Source organism: Carcharhinus amblyrhynchos, chromosome 14 (assembly GCF_965287045.1).
Source record: "Carcharhinus amblyrhynchos chromosome 14, sCarAmb.v2.hapA, whole genome shotgun sequence".
Classification (NCBI taxonomy): Eukaryota; Metazoa; Chordata; class Chondrichthyes; order Carcharhiniformes; family Carcharhinidae; genus Carcharhinus; species Carcharhinus amblyrhynchos.
Window position 1 is genome coordinate 52,745,309 of NC_137337.1, and position 25,597 is coordinate 52,770,905.

General features: G+C 40.4%; 1 protein-coding gene across 8 annotated transcripts in view; it reads right to left on the bottom strand.

The window, feature by feature from the left end:
• akap6 (A kinase (PRKA) anchor protein 6) overlaps positions 1-25,597 on the bottom strand; it is a 503,941-nt gene that overhangs the window by 415,743 nt on the left and 62,601 nt on the right. For all 8 annotated transcript variants that reach the window (XM_080202862.1, XM_080202863.1, XM_080202861.1 and 5 more), the window contains 2 exons: positions 11,917-12,064; positions 8,420-8,765 (listed from right to left, as the gene is read on the bottom strand). In XM_080202862.1, coding sequence (XP_080058988.1) covers positions 8,420-8,725 — 306 coding nt within the window. In that variant the 5' untranslated portion in view covers positions 8,726-8,765; positions 11,917-12,064. The remainder of the gene's footprint in view (positions 1-8,419; positions 8,766-11,916; positions 12,065-25,597) is intronic.

The following is a 25,597-nucleotide window of genomic DNA, read 5'->3' on the forward strand; positions in this document are numbered from 1 at the left end:
TAGCTCCCATTCGGTCTTGTCTGTGTGCTTAGGCAATTTAGCTGTCCTGTTGTATCCTCAACATCTCTGTTTCTTTTTTATTGGCCCGTCCCTCTCTTTCCATTGACCTTTTTCTGGTGATGGGAATGGGATCAATACTGTTTATAAATCCCTGTTGACTCATTGTTACCCCAGAGGTGCTTTATCAGAAATAAAGACCAAGGTATCGAAAAGCACCAGCTGCTTGACTCCTTACTTTAAATCCTGTTTTCAGCCCCTCAATTATGCTTTTTTCTAACTCTTCTGTGCCACCCCATCAGAAATCATCTACATGCATCAGAAAAATTCCAGCTAATTTTCCTTTAGCCTTCCAGTAGAACATTGCTGCATCTGATTTTAACTGGACACAGCCAGTCTTCAGCAATGCAGAACATACAGAGAAATACAATCCTTTGATGCATCACTTAACACATGTATGTATTTATTCAGTTTCCAAAAACGTACCTGTGTATTACCTGCTTCTTTGCGTTGCCTCAAAAAAACTTTTCTCTGAAATGTTTTGCCCTGCAGAAATGCTGCTTTGATAAATACTCACTTACGCGTCCAATTATTAGATGCTAGAACAGAAAAAATTTTCAGTATCACTTTCCTTGCTTGGGTGGATCAACTGTAGTGTCTCTCCCATCCAAGTGTTCCTCTTACCCACGGGCTACTAATCTGGCTTTAGCTTCATATGTCCCATCTTGCAAAACTTTCTCTGTGTAAATCTATCTATGGGACAAAGCAGACCGCCCTTCATCTGGTACCTTGGTGTACACCACAAACTCTTCCCAACTGTCCAGCTCTCTTTGTTTGGCCTCTCTTACTTCCGCCAGCTCTATTTTGTTTGCAACTATTAATACTTCCATATCATGGGGACTTGTACATTTATTCCTATCATAGGTTTGATTCCTAGCCTTCCTCATTAAACTCCAGCCTCTACTGCCGTGTCTGTTTCTGTCAGGGCTACTACTGTCGACACAACTTAACTCACAGATTCGTGACTTTTTACTGGGTTCACAAATGCTTACTGTCTCATCCTCAGGACTTAGGTCTCGCTTCTCCTGTTTCCATCTGTCCACCCCATTTACCCAATCTATAGCTTTGGCTTCTTGCCCTTACTCTTGGATGTTGAGCCAGTGTTTGTACTTTCCTGCTTTCCTGATAATAGCGGCATCCCTCTACTCACTTGTCCCTTCAGGAACGTATGATACCACTGTGCCTACTTTGGGTAGCTGAAACTTTGAAGTAGTAGCTTCATCCCCCACTTCACTGGTATTTTGTTGATCATCAGGTTCCCTCTCATCTATAGTTGACTAATCCTCATAATAGCTCAGGATATGTGCATGTGAGGTACAAGATGCCTCCTGCATTTCTGCATCTTGCTCAGGTGCTCCAAATTCGTATCTGATTCCCACTACTCTCGAATAGTAGGCTCGCATTGTTTGGTTACCATGTTGTAGTATAACTACCTCGCCGTATGTTCTTATCACTTTCCCGGGCCCTTTCCACTCATTTTTGCCTTCTCTTTTAGAGTAGGTCCTGTCCCCTTTCTCAAAGTATACCTCCAACGGTTTTATGCGATGCCTTAGGCACTTCTTATCCATTCTGAAACCCCAGCCTTAACGAAGGCCTTTCTCCGCATAGCATTTAAGCATACAGAAAACATGCAACTAACGCATGTTCTCTTCTGGCACCGGAGGAGCATCTGTTAATACAGACGGCAACTTTGGATTTCTTCTGTGCATAGTCCTCCCACCATACGTAAAGAATTTTTTGCGTGCACTGCCCATGCTAACGCAACCTGCATTTTACAGCTCGGTTGATTCATCAAACTTTTATGCAACAGGTCATCTATAACCGCATGATTCTTTTCATAGAGGCCATTGCTGAATGGGCTCTCCACTGCAGTGTGCATTATCACAATATTTAAATTTTCATACATATCTTGAAACTCATCATTTGCAGATTTACCCCAATTGTCTGTCAAAAATTTAGACTGTGCCCCCACCGTGTTCCAATCCAGTGGATCATAATTTTATCTATGATAGTCTTTTTATCTTTGTGGATATGCTAAACTGGGCGGTCATGTCCACAAAGTGCAATAGATAGAAGCCTTTGTCCTTATCCCATATCTTTAGATCCATTGCCACTACATCATTGAAATCTCGTGCTAGTGGTTGAGTCATGACTGGACTCAGGGATGTCCTTCTATATTTTATGCAAATTTCACACTGGGGCTGATATTTGCTCTAAGAGATCATTATATTCTTTGTCCAGCACACCAGCATCCTGCAGCAGTGCTCCGAATGACAAAACTGCTCATGGAGTTTCAGAATAATCTTTTTGTCCATCTTGCTGTTGTCTGTTAGCGACACTAATGGGTCATGAATCCTTTGGTCTGATAATTTTAGTTCGTTTAAGGGCCTTCATATACCATGTGGTCTGGCACGTGGCTGAGTTACCAATGACTCCTCTGTTCTGGGTGCTATGGCATTCTGGTCTGTGTTGAACAAAGTGGTGCGGAACGATTGTTTCCAGAAAATCTTTTTTTAATGATGCCAATCAAAGAGGGGCTCTGTTCCCCTTAATTGTACTCCAGGCTTTACTAAAAGAATATCCATTTGCGACAGACATGAACCATCCAATAACTTAACAGCCAATACTGCATCTGGAATCTCCAAATTAGATTTCATTATTAGCCTGTTATTGCTCCTATCAAAATCTACGATACACTTTTCCATGGACTGGGTATCTTATCTCCTAATCCTGTCAAACATCACCCATTCTTCATAGTTCTCCAAGAACTCATCTTTTTGGTAAAACTCACTTAAGTATGATAACAGGAGCTGTAGCGCTTCTTTTTTATTTAGGGCATCTGCCGTCCAGTCGGAAAGTACTTTGCTCCTTATCTTGCTCTTAATCAGAAGTGACAAAGCTAATGCCATACCTTGCTTTTTTTTTCAGTATTGTGTTGACAAGGGTCCACATTTACACCTCTGTCTTCCACTGCCAATATGATTTGGCAGGGGACAATCAAATCCCACCAATTTATTTCTACTTTCTGCCATGATTGGAACACTCCTTCAAAACCAAACACTAAGTCACGATGGGTTTTCCATTGTTACCAATATTTCTTTAGAAAGAACTCTCCAAATGCAGAAAATAAATACATAACAAAACTTACTCCAACTTATAAATCAAAGAAAAGATTCAATAAAGAAACTTCATAACTCCAAACTTGGGGCCTCGTCCTGGGCCAATCCAAGCTCTCCACAATTCCCAATAGGTTCTTATTTATACTGAGTCAGTTGGTCAGCTGACCATTACATCATTACATTGGCTCCATGGTTTATTGGGTCAGCTGACCCTTACAGCTTGTTATCATTGCTCACATTACATCTGATACAAAGTTGTCACCAGTTACATTCTAACTGTGTCTGTGTGGGTTTCCTCCGGGTACTCTGATTTCCTCCCACCGTCCAATGATGTGCAGGTTAGGTTGTTTGGCCGTGCTAAAATTGCCCCTTAGTGTCTTGAGATGTATAGGTTAGAAGGATCAGCGGGTAACTGTGTAGGGATATGGGGGTAGGGGCTGGGTGGGATTCTGGTTGGTGCAGACTTGATGGGCCAAATGGCCTCTTTCTGTACTGTAGGGTTTCTATGATTTCTATGAACTTACTCATTTAGATGTGAACTGAAACATTCTGAAATGACATTAGTGGAGAAAATTTGATTGCTTCATTGTCACATATTTCACTGGCAAAAAAGATAAAGATAAAGGATGCCTCTGCCACTGGGTCATTGACCCCAGCTGTAATATTTGTACCATACAGGCATATTTTCTTCAGAACGTACATTTTTAAAAGGACCTGGGGAAACTATGAAAATACTCATTGTGCTCTCTTAAGCTTATATTCTGCTTACAATTAAAACTGTATTTTCTTTGAAAGCACATTTGGAAGGGAGTTACTAATAATTAATGCATTCAATTATCCTCATTCTTCATTCTCCTCACGTTCACTACTTCCAGCATGAAACTGTCTACAGTCTTGCTCCAGTTTGCTATAATTTAAAGCAGCATGTATTTAAGTTTTCTGTCTCATGTAACAATTCGCAGGAACTAGAGACTCGACCTTCTGGTGCTTAGTTTCTGTGGGAGAACATCTAATCAATATGTTAACTATGAATGGCATCATCCTCCAAAGTGGATGCAGCTCTGAATCTTAATTAGAAAACTATGCAAATAAGCTTAGTATCACATGCCATTCATGCACATAAGGAGTATGACAGTGCTTAGTACATGAACTAACATACAAAATCTTAACACTACTTGGGTAAGGAGAAAATTGAGATTATGTAATTCGTCATCTCTTCAATTACATCTCCTGTAAGCTGTGATCAAGAATGGCACAGTTCAGCTCATCCTAGTCCATGTCACTGGATGGGTTATGAGGGAAGACAAAACCTGGAGGCTTGAGCAGCTCAGTTATATTTTGATATAATTATTCTAATTTCTTGCCTCAAGACATGAAAATGTCTTGTGCACCTTTATAACGCAAGTTTTGACCTCAGGTTTCTCTGATCAGCTACAACAACCTGGGTTCACTATGGAATACCTTCAAAACCAGAATCTCTAACCTATTAGAGATTAACCTATTAACCTATTAGCCGAACGGCCTGTTCTGCGCTGTAATGTTCTATATGTTTCTATGTTTCTATTGTCTTTTTGATTTGTGAATATTAGTATCCAATAGTTACCCAGTATTCACAGATCACAGTCCTAATTAAGGTGAAGACAAGTCTCCTCTAAGACACTATTTTTGTTCTGATCCATTCTAAGTAGAATCCAAGAGTAATTGTTGGGATGTGTATACCTGGATTTCTCTATTTTTCATCTGATAATGTTGATGGGGTTGGGGAAAATCTTTTTGTTGAAAGGGAACAGGAAAGACCTTTGCCACAAGATTGGCACATATGGGAGGCCTGCCAATTGAGTAGCCAATTGAAAGGTGGGGTGGGGTGTTAGGGGAAGGATGTCAAATTAAATGTTTGCAAAACTTACCCTTTGTTTTTACAGTCAGACCACAATCCCAGCCTGCCCCACCAATTGGATTCTTCTTCAGCCATTTATGACATTGTGCACATGGTCTCATATCCAAAAGTGAGAATCATGGATGGAGTCTGCATATATTATATGCCTACTCTGTTTATCAATGACTAGATCAAGCAGAAGTGTTAAAGCTGCCCTTGTAGAGACACACTGCCTTTGATTCTTCATGATTTAAGAACAGAGTCTGGTTGGGCATTTCAAGCATTTCCTTTCCTACTGGAGGACTGTATCATTTTCAGTTCCAGATTTGCATGGTAGCCTCATCTGCTGTCCCTGCTGAGTTCAGTTTGAAGATTAAACTTCCACTTGGATGCCAGGTGAAATAACTCAGGATAGCATTAAATGCTCTAGTTCAGGGGAAAAAACTGCCAATTGCCAGGTGACGCGAACAGCACCTCACAAAGAAGACAATGGTTTGATCAGAAGAATGACAGTCACCTGAACCTATGAGGTTTTAAGAAATCAAAGGGAATCTACAGGAAATTCCTATTGTTCTGAACAGCATTGTCATTTTTAACGCAAGCAACATGTTATATTAGTGGACAATTACAAATTCCTTATTTCAGTTACATAAAGAGACAATTGTGACTCTGAATGAGATTACACTGTTGAACATTATGATAATTTGATGAGAAGAAGAGATTTGGTTTACTGTGAAGATTTGTCTGTCTGCATTTGAGAGCATGGAACACAGATGTCATGAAGGAGTACATCATTAACAAAGTCCTAAAGTCAACAATTTGGTGCAAGTGGAAGTGTAAAGATGTATTGCTTTTTAATTTACTTCCAAATGATTATGTTTTTCTTTTGTTTCAAAGCTAGGAAACTGTAACTTATTATTACTTTATTTTGCTAGCCTAGCAGCTTAAGCTTGATAAACCAATTAAAATAATCAATTCAATTTAAAAAATAACTGATTACTTAATCAAGTAAATAACATTAGATAGACATTGCAGTGTACATGCTGTACTGTTACTGCAGCATCTCAGTTCCAGATTTGCATGGTAGTCTCATCTGCTGTCCCTGCTGAGTTCAGTTTGAAGATTAAACTTCCACTTGGATGCCAGGTGAAATAACTCAGGATAGTATTAAATGCTTTAGTTCAGGGGAAAAAACTGCCAATTGCCAGGTGACGCGAACAGCACCTCACAAAGAGGAAAATGGCTTGATCAGAAGAATGACAGTCACAGTGACAGTGCACAGCACTGAGATCCCAGATAACCATGTCTGCTGTAATAATCTGCTGTGGAGATGCCGGCGTTGGACTGGGTTAAACACAGTAAGAAGTCTGACAGCACCAGGTTTAAGTCCAATTTATTTGTGAGTTTACTATCAAATAAATCGGTTGGACTTAAACCTGGTGTTGTCAGGCTTCTTACTGCAATAATCTGCAGCATGAGTAACAAAACTTGTGGAGATGGCAGCTGAGCTGCAGATACTATTGGGCAGCAGGGAAGGGAAGAGCTGGCTGGATGCTTTATTCTGGGTGGAAGTCTTAAGTTAAGTAGTATTTTAGAGGTGGTCAATGGTTAGGAGAGGGAAAGTGTGAGTGTGAATCAGGCAAGCACGGGGGTGTCCTGATATAGTGACTGTGGAGGCTCAGCTTTGGCTTTGGGCAACAGATAAGATTTTCTTGCTACGTGTGTGGATCAGTAAAAGAACTTCACAGGGAATGGGAAAAGTAACCATAGTGCCTTTGTGCAGGGGGGAGTGAAAACATGTGAGGTAGTGACAGGGGATTGGATAGGCAAGGGAGAAGTCACAGATATTTGCAGCCATGTCCAGAAGTTCCAGCGGTTGTGTTGCTTACCCAATGCCAGGATTAAAGACTTTTCTTTACAAGTGGATGAGGGTCGGAGAATCCAGTTGCCATAGTCCAATAAGGAAGAACAACATCAAAAGGCTAAGGAATAATGTTCCACTCAGAATTTGAAGCGTTAGAGTCCAAATTAAAAAGCAGAAGGATTTTCGGGCTCCTTCTGCCGGTGGGATTTTCCTGCCCGTCTGAGAATTCGCCGCGGGGGAGCATAAAATTCTGTCCACAGGGGGTAATATATTAGCATGGACTGAGACTTGGTTAATGAACAGAAAACAGAAAGTAGGAATAAAAGGGATATTTTGGGTTGGCAGGCCGTGACCAGCAAACTACCAGAATGATCAGTAACTGGGCTCAATAGTGGCTGATGCTGAGGCTACAAGCTGTCCAAGAAGGTGGATAATATGGACACCAAACTAAGATGAGTCTGGGATTGTTGATCAGTGAAGGATCAGGGACCCCAGGAAGGTGCCGGGGATGCCAGCATTTGGAAATCAGTGAGGGAGTCATAAACAGGATCCCCCTCAAACATCTTTGGGGCAGTGACCCCAATGGGTAAAGAATAACACCCAAAGGAAATAACCACCCTCACTCCTTCCCATCTTTTCACTGGAGATGGTGAAGTCGTGGGCTGACTTCCTTCATTCCACCTTCTCTTGCTGCAGGTATTACTCCTATTTTGAATAAATCAAATGACGAATTAAACAAAATCAAATAAACTGAGGGAAAAAGTAGAAGGAGCAGTTCTTAGAGGGATGCTGCCTGAAATAAAAAGCAGGTCAGAAATGAAATTTAAAACATTAAACTTGCAGGTATTATTGTAGCGGGGTGGAAACAGACCATTAATTGGCCAGTCAAGGGCCACAATATGCCTCAGGGAGGGTGGGCAAACTGTCAGATGCCTAAACCAGCCACTGTGTGACAGGGAACAGTTCAGGACTGGGCTATCTTCCTTACTTTACATAGTCCCTTCCTGCCAATACATCAGCTGGGGGCTGTAAAAGTCCCTAACATTTTGTGTTGAATGAAAGAGTCATGTTTGATTTGAAATAAGAACTTTGTTTCTCTCTCCGTTGATGCTGCCATACCTGTTGACTTTTTTCTGTATTTTAATCCCGATTTCCATCATCTGCAATATCTTGCTTTTATTACAGCATTATTAGTTGGTCAGATTAAGAACCCCGTTTTCTGTCAGCCGTCCATGCCCACACACATAAAGTGCTCAATTATGTTAAACTGCATCACATTATAGAAATTGCAAATCAACCACAAATGCACTGACAAAGGGTCATCCTGACTTGAAACAGTGGCTCTATTCTCTCTCCACAAATATATAAATATATTCGTTCTAACTATTTTAATGCTAGTTTGGGATTTACATTTAATGATATGATACCAGTTGACTTTCAATTCACGCATGAATTCATATCAAGATTCAGGCTGTCAGAAAAATCTCCTCCCCCTAGTCTTACCTTTAGTTGGACCAGGTGGACATCTACATGTCTGTTCTCAGTATCTTGCTGCACAGAATAGGTAAGGTCTCGCACTCGCTCTGATGTCATACGAAGCCATGTTTCTATTTCGGGCAGATGAAGGACGACTTTCCAGTCTGCTCCTGTGTGAAGTGGTGGGGGTTTCTCATAGCGCTGGATAGCATCCTTCATCCTTCCCTCATCCTCTGGCTCTTCCAGAGGGGTTATGTTGGTGATCATTGGAGATGCATCATTTGCAATGGCATCGAGCTCTTGGCTATTCACTGGAGTCAGTACGATGCTCATGGTCGTAGTTAAAGCCACCCTGGAATCTTTCTGTGTTCAGCTGAAAAGATATACACACAATGTCAAAAGTTAATAAATCTCCCTGCTCGCAAAATTAAATCAAAACACAAATAGATTTAATTTGAGTATTAACCTACTGGATCCATCTAGTTCAGTTCTGAGATAGTTTTCCAATGTTTTTATGAACACTATGTTCATGCTCCAAAACATGCCAAGATAGATCATACAGGAACTGAATTATAGAAGATGCAACAGGCATGCCTGCAGGAACTGCCTTTATAGACTGTAAAGATAAACAACTATTTAAATGAAAAGCTTTCCTTTTTAGTCATTCATGTACATCTCTGTCCACCTAACAATGTTCCTTAAATTCAGAGATTTACCCCTGTGAATATGCATGGACATCTGCTCAAACTATCGCAAGGAAAACAGAACAGAAAGCCCTTAGGGTGTTATTATCCTTTGGTAGGTTCCCAAGACAATATAATACACAGAACTTAAAAGAGAATACAATATAAGCTATTGCTATTCTGTGGTATTAATTAAACTAGGAATCATTTCAAATAACCATTTTTTCTATGTTTTTTTATTCTCTATGCTATCTTTTTAAAAAACACAGACATGTTGTCCCACCACTGATAAGGACATATTCATTGCCAAACCTTAGTTACCCTAAAAAGACAGTGCTGGATCTTTTCCTTGAATTATCATTAACATTGTAGTGGTAGTGCAAAGTAATGAATTCCAGAATATTTCTCCAGTGAGAATAAAGGGGCCAATGATCAACATCAAAGTTAATGCTACTCCTTTTTTGTTTATAAAGCCAATTAGAAAGTCATCCTGTAGAAATGTATACATGCAAGCTTCGTAATAAAAATGTGACACTAAATTGAGGCCTTGTTAATTTTGTGATATGCATTCTTCCTAAGATTTCATTTTGATATAAACAACGAAGAAAAAGTTAAACTGTTGGTGATTTAAGTGTTTTCCACTATGAATTGAGAGATTGTATTAAATATTACGGATGTTGAACCTTTTGACTTTGTTGGTCACAGATGTCAACTCTGAAACATCAGGGGTCATGTATACATTTAAGTTTCAGATTTCCAATAACTTGTAAATGCCTAAAGTTGCTGAAACTCACAGACTTGGGTGTTCCATAATGATTTATTCAGTAATACAAACAGACCCACAAAAGATAAAGAACACATATTAGCAAACAAAAGGTATAAGCATCACTACCTGGGCTCAAAGATCATGAAAGGTGACCAAAAAGGTTGATAAGGCAGTAAAAAGACAAATGGAATCACTGATTTTATGTTCCAGAGGCATGAAATACAAACTTAAGATGATAATGTTGAACACGTACAAGGCATAAGCTAGGCTATGATTAGAGTACTGTCTACCATTACGAGTACCCAATTCAAGGAAATCTACAAAAGAACAGAAAAAGGTGCACTGTAAACTTAACAGGCTGTTACCAGGGATGAAAGGTTACAGTTAAGAGAAACTTTTCATTAGAACTGAGAAAGCAGAGATTTCTTCAATAATGGGTACAATTTTATCTTTTAAAACGCATTTAGATAGTTACATGGGTACGATGTGTATAGAGGGATACGGGCCAAATGCGGGCAATTGGGATTAGCTTAGGGGTTTTAAAAAAAGGGTGGCATGGACAAGTTGGGCCGAAGGGCCTGTTTCCATGCTATAAACCTCTATGACTATGATTCTATGAATGAAGTGTTCAGATAGGTTAAATTATGATACATTTGCCAGAATTCTACCGCCACACCCACCACGGAATCAGAGCAGGCAAGAGGCAGACAACGAAAGTGTCCATTGTTCTTGGGCTGGATTTTCTGGTCTCTGGTCAAGTGAGGTTGTAAAATCCCGCCCATTGTTTCCACTGGTCAGCAAAACAGGCAACATAAATGGATAGATTACAAAATCAATTAAAAGGACCTAATTATTCACAGAGGGTGGTTAGAAGGTAACATTCTCTGCCACATACCATTGTTGAAGTATGGCCTATCATTCTATTAAAAGTAAATTAGTTGCTTCGATTGGAGAAATAATATATTGTATGTGAACTGAATTAGAGAGCAGGTTATATCATGATGGTGTAAAGTACCAAAGGCCAAATCGCTTTTTTCTGTGCCATAACATTCCAAGATTCTATGGGTTATGACAATCTGGTTGGCTAGACTGATAGGAAGTAGATAACTTGGACATCGCTGTTATATATCTATGCCTTCAGTGTGGGATCCCTGAGGTCAAGGTGGTCAGTAGGGAAAACTGATGGGATTCCTAAGATCATCACATTTCTATTTGTTTGTTATCAGATTTCTGTATTTCTCTGCATCCGGTGATTTACTGGACGGCTATTAGCTTCTTTTGCAAGTTCATATTTCCCAGGAGTGCATCTTTTTTTTTAGGGGCTGCCTCAGAATACATTAATGCTGTAGAAAAGTATGAGGAAGTTTTGCAATGATTGCAAGGGACCCTATACATACATTAATTGGAAAAGCATTGTTATACACTTTGAGGCCACATCTGGTCTGCTCGGAGTTATGGTAGAGCTTTTCTCCTTCTAATCCTCCAAGATATCTGTGCTTATCTAATTCTGGCCTCTTGAGCATCATCAGTTTTATTCGCTGGACAACTGGTGGCTATGCTTTCAGCTATCTGAGTTCTAAGCTCTGGAGTTCCATCCCCACCTTTTAAAACATTCCATAAAACATGTGATCAAGCTTTTGGCCATCTGATCTAATATTGTCTCGAGTGGTTTGATGTCATGTTTGGTTTATAATGCTCCTTCGAAGCACCATGTAGTGTTTTCTTGTCATGAGGGTGCTCTATAAATTTAAGTTGTTCGTCTTGTTCTACATGTTTCTGAGAATTTGCTTCACCACATTCTATTCCAGGAGCTCATTAACAAAGATTTTTAGTTATTTTATAGGTTCCCTTGAGAAATTATTTTGCAATTTTTTCTTAGTAGAGATCAATGATTGGTGGGATAGAATGCTCTGCAATGTAAACCTTGATAATGTCTACACTTCCCAGTGTAGACATTATCAATTTATTACCCAGTGTAAATTCATTACATTTTGATTCATTCACTCAGCTTTGCTTTTTCTTGCCATGCTCTGTCAAACCAGGCCATTTAGTTTTAACCTGTTTCATTAACTCACCAGTGAGTTCTTCACAAATACTCCTGTTTAGTATCGAACTGGATTCAATTTTGCTGGTCCACTGTCTGCAACTCCTCAGCTTATTTCTGAAGCGCTTTCCTTCTATACAAAGATTGCCAGGTGGATTTTGATGCCTTTCTATCTGCAACTGTAAGAAAAATAAAGAATAGTGCATTGAGTTCAGGGTACCACTCTCCAATTTACAGTAGGCCCAGTCATCGTATCTCATTGACAAAACACTTCTAAACTTAAAATTTATAAGCATCTTTCAATCTGGTAAGTCCTTCATGAAACATCTATTAAGTTTACTTCAACTGAATGTCAAACCGAGCATGGTGTGAAGAAAGAGCTCAATCAGATTTCCAGTCAGGTATGTTAAGGTACCAGAGCAGAAACCCCAAAGTATGTTATGAAGTCCGACTAGACCCCAACAGTTTTTTTCCTATTTTGGTATTAGTTTGAGGATAAGGCGTTTCACTCTAATTGTGATTCTATTGATGCACTAGGAAGCTTTTATCAAAATAAACTTTATTTAACAGTACAGTTTAATTATAACGAATGAATTAGTTTAACTTTTGCCAACTGAAATACTTAAACATGTCATGATACAATCTGTAACTCCTAACTTATCTCTATTATTACCAATTCAAGTAATGTTTTTCCTATAGACTTAAACTCATCAAAATCAGTTAGCGACATACATGTTTACATGCTTATACTTGTTAAAAGTCCTAGAACCTTTTGAACACCTTGAGAAAGGGACAGCAGTCAGCTAACAGCCCCAAACATCAGCCTCCAGCGAGAGAGACAGACAGACAGACAGATAGACATTTCTTGCTACTTTCAGGGCCCAGCAGAAACTGAGTATTTTAAAATAAAAGAAAACTTAGTGTTTTCCCTGCAAGATAGCTCCACCATTCACATGACAATCAACCTAATCAAAACCCTACTCTGAAACCCCAGGGGGAGCAACCAAAATAAACAAAAATGCATGAACTCAGATTAAAACAAACACATCTTCTACTAAAATCAATCATTGGCCTGAATTCACAGCATGTGAGCTGCCTGGTACAGACAAACAGGCTGAATACTCTTCATACCACTTAAAGAAACATGATATAAATACATTTCTTAAAAGCACAGTATCATCACAGGTAGCTATTGTTAAAACCATCCCTTATGGGCTTGATTTTCATCTCCTCATGGAGGGGAAAAATCAGTATCAAAGCAGAACATTATGGGCCAAATCTTTCAGTCTCCAGATTGTTAGAAGATCTTAATGACTGAAAATTTGAGTCCGGACCCTGTGGAAGCCATGATGTGTAGACCTGCATGGCAATTTCCTGAGATGTCTAAACTTCCGATGGGCAATTACTCTCCTCCCCAGGCCCTCTCTGAACCTCTCCAACTCTGAACAAGCAGTAAGCCACGTAAGATTAAAAAGTTATAGGGTCACCAAGAGGGCATGGATGAAGGCACTAACTGTAGTTAGTTATAGGGTAATATGCACTGTAAATAATTACTATTAAACATTTGTGCACCCCACAGCTTTGACTCTTCTGTCTGTGATCTGCCTCCCAAAGGGAGTCTCAAATCCTGACCATAGCCGGAGAGGTTCAACGCCTCATTCAGTGCCAGACAGACCCTTTGGCCCATTAAGTGTGCACTGACAATACCCTCGCTTTTACTGTGCCTGAGCCACACTTTTCAATAGCAGTAGTGATTCACGCCAGCATGACACCACGCCGGAAAGATGGGAAACATTTGGGAGGGGGGGTGGTTGCAGCCATGTCAAGCTCACTAATTATCTTTACATCCTTTCTGGGCGTAATGGGATTCACACCACTCGAAAGAGGCTGGGAAGACCACAAAACCATCTGATGCATGATGCAAACTGGATTTATAGCTTTGCAGCTCACCGAGCTATTCACTGGATGCGGTGACGTGGTAAAATCACGCCACATATTTTGAGTTTTGCAAGCAGAGACTGGTCAAGTAGAGTCAATATTTTGCCTGGAAAGACAGAGGGACATGCTGTTTGATAAGATTGTCCAGTTACTGGGACATACAGACTACACAGTCAGCATCATGCCGGCACTGAAATCATAAACCACTTTATTCATCTGTGTAGTAGGCAGAATGCCAATATGGCTTGACGTCAGCATCCTGTTAGTGGAGAATACCAATACTGCATAGTAACAGTGTGAAACGGCTAGCTTCACCTGTTGCTCAAATGTTTGAGATATCTTAACCTGAAGAAGACAGATCATTTTACTGAACCAAAAATGGTGATCATTTAAGAATGTGTGCGATACACAGCAAGCAATGGTCTGATCAGGATAACCATTATCTCCCTGGATAGCTTTGATACATCTCATTTTGGCATTAAGCTTGCCTGGTGAACAAATGGCCTGGGCCCTATTCACGAGGTTGCCAAGAGGCCCAATCTTATTGCACAATGGAATTGTGGGAATCCCAATGTGCATATTGACCAATGAAAGTGAGGTTGTAGACAGCAGCGGAGAACTCACTGGCAGATTTTGCAAGTCGAAGAAAGGGAGCTTTTTAATTGCTCCATCTCATAGGTGAATTTGACACAGGATGGAGTCCATTAAGGTGTGTAGGGAAATTCTTACATGCAACTCCAATTCAAATATAGAACACATATCATCTATGTATTGGAAATATGTAAGGGATAGGAAGTCAGGGATCAATGCATCAAAGATGGTTTTTCACATGGAAACTAAGATGTTGCAAGAGCTAGGACTGAAGAGCATCCCAGGCAATATCATCAATTTGGACACACATAGTATTGTTAAAACTGAACTGCACAAGTTCAGAGTTCAGAAGTTCAATGAATACAGATTGGAATAATGACATTGCATCCATGTCGCCATGATACGGGGACATAGTGCAAACGTATATGGCTTACTTGGGAAGTACATTATTGAATTAGAAATATCGAACGAACGCATGGACAGAGCATTGCCATCAATATGCAAGTCCTGCGTGGAGTTTGTAAAACTGAAGGAATCCTTCACTGCACATATGGAAAATTATTAGACCTAAAGGCTGACAAATCCCCAAGACCAAATGGCCTGAAAAAATCACTGCAGACATAGTAGATGCATTGGATATAATCTTCCAAAATTCCTCAGATTTTGGGGATTGGAAAACAGCTAATGTAACACTTTTGTTCTGAAAGGAGGGAGGCACCTGCATGCTTACCTTCAGTCACTGGTGTGCAAGGATACACAGCTCTCATTGAACATTCCTCTCCCTTAATTGATAGCCATTCATAGAGTCAGAGAGGTTTATAGCATGAAAACAAGCCCTTCAGCCCAACTTGTCCATGCCACCCTTTTTTTTGTAAACCACTAAGCTAGTCCCAATGACCTGCGTTTGGCCCGTATTCCTCTGTACCCATCTTAAACATGTAACAGTCTAAATGCCTTTTAAAAGACAAAATTGTACCCGCCTCTACTACTGCCTCTGGCAGTTTGTTCCAGACACTTACCATCCTCTGTGTGAAGAATTGCCCCTCTGGATTCTTTTATACCTTTGCCTTCTCACCTTAAACCAACGCCCTCTAGTTCTAGTCAACAAAGATGTTGACTATCTAAATGATCTATTTTATTTTGTAGGCCTCTATAATATCATCCCTAAACCTCCTACGCTCCAAGGGAAAAAGTCCCAGTCTATCCAGTCTCTCCTTATAACTCAGATCATCAAGTTCTGGTAGCATCCAAAGATCAAAGAACAAAGAAAGTTACAGCACAGGAACAGGTCCTTCGGCCCTCCAAACCTGCGCCGGCCATGCTGCCCGACTTAATTAAAACCCCCTACCCTTCCGGGGACCATATCCACTTATTCCCATCCTATTCATGTACTTGTCAAGACGCCCCTTAAAAGTCACTATCATATCCATTTGCATTACCTCCCCCAGCAACGAGTTCCAGGCACCCACTACTCTCTGTGTAAAGAATCTGCCTCGTACATCTCCCTTAAACCTTGCCTTCGCACTTAAACCTATGTCCCCTAGTAATTGACTCTTCCACCCTGGGAAAAAGCTTCTGACTATCCACTTTATTCGTGCCTCTCGTAATCTTGTAGACTTCTGTCAGGTCTCTCTTCACCCTCATTGTTCCAGTAAATCTTTTCTGCGCTCTTTCTAGTTTCATAATATGCTTTCTATAATAGGGTGATCAGAACTGTACACAGTATTCCAAGTGTGGCCTTACCAATAACTTGTACAACTTCAACAAGACATCCAGCTCTGTTTTGAAAGTTGTAACCAATGAAACCAAGCGTGCTGAATGCCTGATTCACCACTGTCCACCTGTGATTCCACTTTCAAGGAGCTATGGACATGTACCCTTACATCTCTTAGTTCTTTAACTCTACCCAACACCCTACCATTAACTGAGTAAGTCCTGCTTTAGTTTGATCTATCAAAATGCATCACCTCGCATTTATTTAAATTAAACTCTACCTGCCATTCATCAGCCCACTGGCCCAATTGATCAAGATCCCATTGCAATCATAGTTAACCTTTTTCACTGTCCATTATGATACCAATCTTGGTGTCATCTGCAAACTTACCAACCGTGCCTGCTCCAGTTTTAAAAACATCCCTCTACAACCACCCTCTGTCTTCTGTTGTCAAGCCAATTTTGTATCCAATTGGTTAGCTCACCTTGGGTCCCATGAGGTTTAATTTTATGCAACAACCTGCTATGCAGTACCTTGTCAAAGGCCATGGAGACAATGTTGACTGCACTGCCCTCATCTACCTTCTTGGTTACCCCTTCAAAAAACTGAATCAAATTTGTGAGACATGATTTTCCACTCATAAAGCCATGCTGATTGTTCCTGATTAGTCCTTGCCTCCTTAAATGCCATAGGTCCTGTCTCTCAGAATACAGTCTAACAACTTATCCACTACCGATGTTAGACTCACCGACCCGTAGTTCCCAGGCTTTTCCTTGCAGCTCTTCTCAAACAAAGGCACAACATTTACCACCCTCCAATCTTTAGCTACCTCATCTGTGCTTGTCAATAACTCAAATATCTCTGCTAGGGGACCCACATTTTCCTCCCTAGCCTCCCATAACATTTCATCAGGTCAATTGCTGCGTCTTTGCCTATAAATGCTGTTTGTGAAATCTACCTGTCCATTCACCTGATAAAGGAGCAGGTCTCCAAAAGGTCATGATTCCAAATAAACCTATTGGATTTTAACCTGGTGTTGTGAGACTTCTTAGTGTGCCCACCCCAATCCAACGCCAGCAACTCCACATCATATGCTCTTCAAGGGATCCACTTGACCCCAGCTGCCTCCTTCTTCTTCTTGACCAAGGTTTCAATATCCCGAGTCATCCAGGGTTCCCTACTTCTGCAAGTCTTGCCCTTCATTCTAAAAGGAATGTGCTTACCCTGAACTCAAGTTAACACTCTTTTGAAAGCCTCTCACTAGCCGTCCCTTTGCCTGCCAACAGACTCCCTCAGTCAACTTTTGAAAGTTCCTGTCTACACCCTCAAAATTGGCCTTGCCCCAGTTTAGAATTTTAACTTTTGGGCCAGATGTTTTGTCCTCCATAGCTATCTTAAATCTAATGGAATTATGGTCACTGGTCCCAAAGTGATCTCTCACTGACACTTCTGTCCACCTGCCCTTCCTTATTTCCCAAGAGGAAGTCAAGTTTTGCCCCCTTTTTGGTTGGGCCATCCACATACTGAATGAAAAATTCCTCCTGAATACACTCAACAAATTTTTCTCCATTCAAGCCCCTAATATAATGGCTGTCCCAGTCAATGTTAGGAAAGTTAAAATCCCCTACTATTACCACCCTATTTTTCTTGGAGCTCCTCAATTTCCTGCTGACTATTTGGGGGCCTATAGTACAACCCTATCAAAGTGATTTCCACCTTCTTATTTCTCAGTTCTATCCATAGAGACTCAGTGCCCGAATCCTCAGATATATCCCTAATGCCATGATGTTTTCCCTAATCAAAAGTGCAATTCCCTCTCCTCTCTTACCTCCTGTTCTATCTTTCCTGTAGCATCTGCTTTTGCTACCAAATTGGATCGCCTCATATATATCCACATTATACTGCATCGACCTCCCTCACTTAGCTTGTCCAAATCACAATGAATGATCTCTGCATCCTCCACATAACTCACCCTTCCACCCAGCATTGTGGTATCTGCAAATCTGGAGATATTACATTTAGTTCATTCTTCTAAATCATTACTGTACATTGTGAATAGCTGAGGTCTTGTCATACTCCACTAGTCACTGCCTGCCATTTGAAAAACACCCGTTTACTCTTACTCTTTGTTTCCTGTCTGCCAACCAGTCTTCTAACCGTCTGAGCACAGTACCCCCAACCCCACATGCTTTAATTTTACACGTTTATCTGTTATGTGAGACCTTGTTGAAAGCTTTCTGAAAGTACAAATAAACCACATCCGCTGGCTCCCCCTCATCAACTCCTCGTTACATCCTCAAAAAATTCCAGTAATTTGTCAAGCATGATTCCCTTTCCATAAATCCATGTTGACTCTGTCCAATCCTGTCACTGTTTTCCAAGTGCTCTACAATAAAATGTTTAATAATAGGCTCTAGCAATTTCCCACTACTGACATCAGCTTTACTGGTCTATAAATCCCTTTTCTCTCTACCTCTCTTTTTAAATAGCAGGGTTACATTAACTACCCTCTAATTTGTAGGAACTGTTCCAGAGTCTATGGAATCTTGGAAGATGACCACCAATGCATCCATTATTTCTCGGGTCACCTCCTTAAGTCATTATCAGGCCCTGGTGATTTGTCAGATTTCAATCCCATCAATTTCCCCAACACCTTTTCTCTACTCATACCGATTTCCTTCAATTCCTCCCTCTCAATAAACTCTGTGTTCCCCAACATTTCTGGTATGTTATTTATGTCCTCCTTTGTGATAACAGAACCAAAGTATGTATTTAGTTGGTCATCCATTTCTTTGTTCCCCATGAAACTTTTATATTCAGTTTTTATGTATTCCGCAAGCTTATTTTCATACTCTATTTTCCCCTTCTTAATCAATCCCTTTATCCTCCTTTGCTAAATTCTAAACTGCTCCCAATCCTCAGGTCTGCTGTTTGTTCTGGCCAATTTGTATACCTCTTCCTCGGATCTAATACTATCTCTAATTTCCCTTGTAAGTCATGGTTTGGCCACCTTTCCCATTTCATTTTACGGCCAAATAGGAATAAACAATTGTTGCAGCATTAAGTAATGTTTTCTAATTCATCATAGCTACCTCACACCTCATATCATTGTAGTTTCCTTTATTTAGATTCAGGACCCAAGTCTCAGAATCAACTACATCACTCACTGTCTTAATGAAGAATTCTATCATATTATGGTCGCTTATCCCCAAGGGGTCTCACACAACTAGACTGTCAATTATTCCTTTTTCACTATTAAATATCCAGCCTAGGATGATCTGTTTTCTAGTTCACTCCTCAGAAGGCAGTGGAAGCTGACCACTACATTTATTCAAGGCAGAGTTAGATAGTTTTTTAATAGGCAGGGAAATTAAGCATTCTGAGGTCAGACAGCAAAGTGGAGTTAAGATAGAACCAGATCAGCCATGATCTTAATGAGTGGCAGAGCAGGCTTCAAGAGCTGAACGGCCCACTCCTCAGTCCTATGTTTCTCTGGAGATGGGTATGCCACCACCAACTTTTCAGACAGGGCATCATCGCCATGTAAAATTCAAGCAAGGAATTAAAATAATACTAAAAGAAGGTATGTAGGTGGATAATATAACTGAGAACCAGGCTTAACATAGAAAGTTCACACAAAAAGTGACAAAGCAAGTAAGAGAAGCAAAGAGGGAGTATAAGAAATGACTGACAACTAACATAAATGGGAATTCAAAAGTCTTCTATTGACATATAAATTGAAAAAGAGCGTAAAAGGAGGAGTAAGTCTGATTACGGTTTTATCTATAGAAAAGGAGGAATGGATTTACGTATAGAAGAGAAGGAATGGATTTATTTGTAAATAACTAGTTTACAGGAAAGAAGATGCTGCCCTCGTTATAGTGAAAAAGTGGAGAGTAGAGACTGGGCAAGATTCTCCGATCTCGTATGTGCCCACCCTGCTGCAAGGGAGAACAGAGAACTTGACGTTTCAGCCAAAACTCCGTTCACTTTCAGTGGCACCGGAGAATCCCAGCCGCAAATGAGGACAGAGACTTTTGGCAACTGAATGGATTGGAAAATGATAAAGAGGAGATATGAGAAAGGTTAGCTGCACTTAAAGTTGATGAGACACTGGGAGTGGATGTGATGCAGCCAAAGATACTGAGGAAGGTAAGGGTGGAAATTGCAGAGGCTTTGGCCAGAAACCTCGACATACAGGGGTGATAAAGTGATAAATCCAGAGAACTGGAAATGTTTGTCCAAAAAAGATGTAGCAGTAAACTACCAGCAACTATAAGCAGTCAGTTTAACCTCTGTAGTGGGAATGCATTTAGTAATGGTAATTCAGGACTAAACTAACCACAATTAAACAGTCACTTGTACAAAAATGGATTAAATATAGAAAGCCAGCATAGATTAGTTAAGGACAAGTTGAGTTTTTTGATGAAGTAACTGAGAGGGTTGATGTGGTGTACACATGGATTTCCAAAAGACATTTGATAAAGTGCCACACAACACACTCATGAGCCAAGTTAGAGCTCATTTAATAAAAGGGGCAGTAGCAGCAGGAATACAAAATTAGCTGCATGACAAGAAACAGAGAGTAGTGAGAATGGTTGTTCTTCAGATTGTACAGTGGGCTCTCCAGGGTTCCATGTTAGGACTCCTGTTTTTCTCGACACATATTAATGACCTAGTTGTGGGCATACAGGGTACAGGTTCAAAATTTGCAGATGACACAAAACTTGGTCACATTGTGAACTATGAGGAGGATGGAGGATAGTGATACCCTTCAAAATGACATAGACAGGCTGGTGGAATGAATGGTAGATGAAATTTAATGCAAAGACGTGTGAAGTGATACATTTTGATGGAACAAACAAAGACAGGCAACATAAACTGAAGAGTTCAATTCCAAAAGAGCTGCAGGAGCAGAGTATCTGGGTATACATGTGCGTAAATCATTGAAGTTGGCGCAGCAGGTTGAGAAAGCAGTTTTATAGAGCAAACAGAATCCTAGGCTTTAGAAATAGGGTATAAAGTACAAAAGGGACTTAGGATAAACCCTGTACAAAAACCTGCTTCAGCCTTAGCAAGATTATTGTGTTCAGTTCCGAGTTAGGAAAGATGTGATGGCACTAGAGAACGTGCAGGAGAAATTCACAATAATTGCAGAGATGAGAAACTTCAGTTACATGGATAGATTGGAGAATCTGTGGCTATTCTCTCTGGAGAACAAAGAACAGCACAGCACAGGAAACAGGACCTACAAGCCTGCACCGCCCATTTTAACACTCAGTGAGTGCCTTATTCAAGTTTTTCATCGATCGACGACATTTTTATCTACCTCTAGTGGACTCCACAATAAAGGGGGTGCAAATTTAGGGAATTATATGTGTGCCAGATTAGGGGAGAAGATTAAGTGGTGTTTGATAGAAGTATTTAAAATGATGAGGGACCTGTTCAGTGTAGATAGGGAGACACTGTTCCTGTTAAAGATCAAGAAACCGAGTACACTGATTTAAGGCGACTGGCCACAGAAGCAATGGTAACATGAGTACAGAATTATTTTCATGCAGAGTGGCTAGGATGTGGAATGCACTGCTTCAGAGTGTGCATTCAGAGGAGGCAGATTCAATCGTGTCTTTCAAAAGAGAATTAGATAATTGTCTGAAGAAGAAATCTTTGCAGAGCTATGGGGAGAAGACAGAGGGGTGTAAGTAAGTGAGCTGTACCTGCTGAGAGCCGACATGAACACAGTAGGCTAAATGTTTGTCTGTGCTGGAACCATCCTATGATTATATATGTTGGTCTGGTTCCCATCATTTCAGTCCCACTGGTGTGAAGTTATACGAATGAAGTAATGGCATGATGGAAAAATTGGTCAAGTATTTGGTAAAAAAATAAGGCATACTGACTCCGCATAACCTAAGATATGAATAAGACCAGGAAAGGTCAAGACCTGATAAGGCTGACTCCACATAACTTAGGGCTGGATGAGTGAGGCGAGATAAAGTCAGAAATGATGAAGTCATTGGCCTTCTTCTGTTCTACCAAAAGTACATATTTATTAATCAATATATTATTGATGAGACAAAGAGGTCTTAGAGGTCACAGGATCCTAATACAATTGATGATGTATTACTGCTTGTATTACTAATTGAACATGTACACTGATAAGAAAAAGGTATAATTATGGAACTGATTCTTGTAGCTGGCGCGGGCTTGGTATAGAATCAGCAGTTTGTAGGGACTGCTCTCTGTCTCTAAGACTCTGCCATATACTGCAAGCAGTTTTGTGATAATAAAAGCTAGTTGTTTTTGTAAAGCAAACTTTGTTAAGCTTTACTACCACAGCTCGGAAAACAAGAAATTCTTCACCACAACATTGGTATTGAATTGACATGGTATTAAAAAATAAATTGGAGATGGCAGATCTCAGATTTCAAAAAGCAGACTAATTGAGTTTGATGAAAACTGATATCCAGAATTCCCTTCTATTTCTTTAATAAAATTGTCAATGATTGATTGTGTATACAAGCAAATCCAAGCATAATAATAATCAATCATCAATATGCTGAACAAAGCTCTACATTTGAGGAATGATTAAAAAAAGTTTCACATTCTGAAATAAATACTACCAGAAGATTTCACCTTGAAAAGAAAGCTGAAAGTTTTCTTTCACAATAAGCACAAGAGTAAGAACATTCAACGTAACAAATCTTCCCATGTTTAAGTAAGTTTGAGTTTATTTATTAGTCACAAATAGGCTCACTTTAACACTGCAACAAAGTTACTGTGAAAATCCCTTAGTTGCCACACTCCAGCACCTGTTCAGGTACGCTGAGGGAGAATTTAGCGTAGCCAATCAACCTAACCAACATATCTTTGGACTGTGGGAGGAAACCGGAGCCTCCAGAGGAAACCCACGTAGACACGGAGAGAACGTCCAGACTCTGCAAGGACAGTGACCCAAGCCAGGGATTGAACCCAGGTCCCGGTGCTGTGAGGCAGCAGTGCTGACACTGTGCCACTGTGCCACTGCAATCACTTTTTTAAAGAACTGGCTTTCTGAGATTTGATGTTAAACTGACAATTTAATAAAGACTGAAATTTTTCTTAGCACACATCTCAAGTTGATGCGAAAAAATAAATTAGACAAAGATTCAGGCTGGATTTCTGCAATGCTCTCCATGAAACTATTGTCAATTAGTGTGTGTTTCATTAATATCTCATAGGGAAGGGAACCTGCAATCCTTACTTTTGATTTAATCTGATTTGAATTGATTTATTGTCACACGTATTAATATAAAGTGAAAAGTATTGTTTCTTACACGCCATTCTGTACATAGAGAAGGAAAGGAAAGGGTGCAGAATGTAATGTTGCAGTCATAGCTAAGGTGTAGAGAAAGAGCAACTTAATATAAAGTAGGTAAAAGAGTTAGAATTTTAAAAACATAGAACAAGAGTAAAAGATAGAACTAAAAGGATATGCTGGGCACAGCTCGCAAGAAGTCACCACACTCAGGCACTATTTTTTATCTCTCTGGTCTGGCCTACATGTGGCTCCAAACCCACAGCAATGTGTTTATTTTCTTAACTATCCACTGAAATAAATGGCTGAGTTTAAGGATTAAGGATTGGCAACAAATGCAGACTTTGCCAGTGATGCCTACGTACCATGTAAGAATAAACTTAAAAACTTCAGGGGCTAAAAACGGTTTGCTCCATTTTATGGCAACGAGTTCACATTTCCTAGTCCTCACTTAATCCCTCTGAACCAGGCAGCAGACAAATCTTGTTCTGCTTCTCATTTGAATGATCATAGCTTTCAATCGAGTGCAACCCATAATTCTGGCTGTATGAACACTCAACAGGGGGCCCAGCAGTAAGCATGACTAGCATGTGTTCCAGGTAACCTGCATACCTTAAAAGCAGTCAGACCCCTTAAGGTAAACCGGTGTGTATATGTGTGTGAGTCAGGACTGGAATGGGGGTACTGGTTTATAGGCAGCACGTCCATGAAGAATACTGAAAGTGAAATGGAAGCAAGTTAACAGGGAGGCCAATTCGTAGAGTCAGGGCCGAGGATCTGGCTATGGAGCCACAATAAGTTCAATTACATCATTCAGGTGGTCAAAGTCACTGAGTATATCATTATAATGTCACCTCCTATCTCCACAACACCAACCTCTGATGCTGCTGATTCATCATACCACTGTCACTCACCAATTAACAGTCTGTAGTAATCAGGCTTCAGGCCTACCAGATACTGAGCCTAACCCTCACACAATCCAGCCTCACAATCAACTCTCACTACATCCACGTGTCTTCAGCACTGCCAGGAACATCGTCTGTGGTGTATTGTAAGAACCGTTCTCTCTGCTGCCCTTTCTGTTGGGGAGATGTAAATAAAATTAATTAAATCATGGCTACCTGCTGAGAAGGCATAAGGTGAGTCTTTTCTCAGTACAATACACGACAGAAAGATGGTGGATAGGATAGAATATTTTTTTAATATTCAATTTGAGAAATTAGGGACAGAAGAACATTGTGACACATTATTGGACTTCCAAAAATGAGCTTGGGGAAGCATGGATGGTTTGAAAGGTTGCCTTGTGCGTGCAGAACTTGTTCAGGTACACCGTAGGTCAGTAGCTATTAAAAAAAAGGACACATTTTGGGAAAATGGGGGAATTCAACCCAAACAGAGGACTCATATAATTACTGCACTGTCAGTATTCCATGGTTTCATATTTAGCTGAAAGTGATTGAAATAGGAAAAATAGGCTTTTCCCAAGATGGAAGAGTCAATTAGGGGGCATAAGTTTAAGGTGCAAGGGGTAAAGTTTAAAGGAGATGAACAAGGCAATTTTGTTTAACACAGAGGGTGGTGGGTGCACAGAAACATAGAACAGTATAGCACAGTGCAGGCCCTTCGGCCCTCGATGTTGTGTCAAGCCATGTCAAACCCAAGATCAAGCTATCCCAATCCCTATCATTCTGGTGTGCTCCATATGCCTGTCTAATAACTGCTTGAAAGTTCCTAAAGTGTCCGACTCCATTATCATAGCAGGCAGTGTATTCCACACCCCAACCACTCTCTGAATGAAGAAACTACCTCGGACATCCCTCGTATATCTCCCACCATGAACCTTATAGTTATGCCCCCTAGTAACAGCTACGTCCACCTAAGGAAATAGTCTCTGCACGTCCATTATATCTATTCCCCTAATCATCTGATAGACCTCTATTAAGTCGCCTCTCATCCTCCTCTGCTGTCAAGAGAAAAGCCCCAGCTCCCTCAACCTTTCCTCATAAGACCTACCCTCCAAACCAGGCAGCGTCCTGGTAAATCTCCTCTACACTCTCTCCAATGCTTCCACATCCTTCTTATAGTGAGGTGACCAGAACTGAACACAATATTCCAAATGTGGTCTCACCAACGTCCGGTATAGTTGCAGCATAACCCCACGGCTCTTAAACT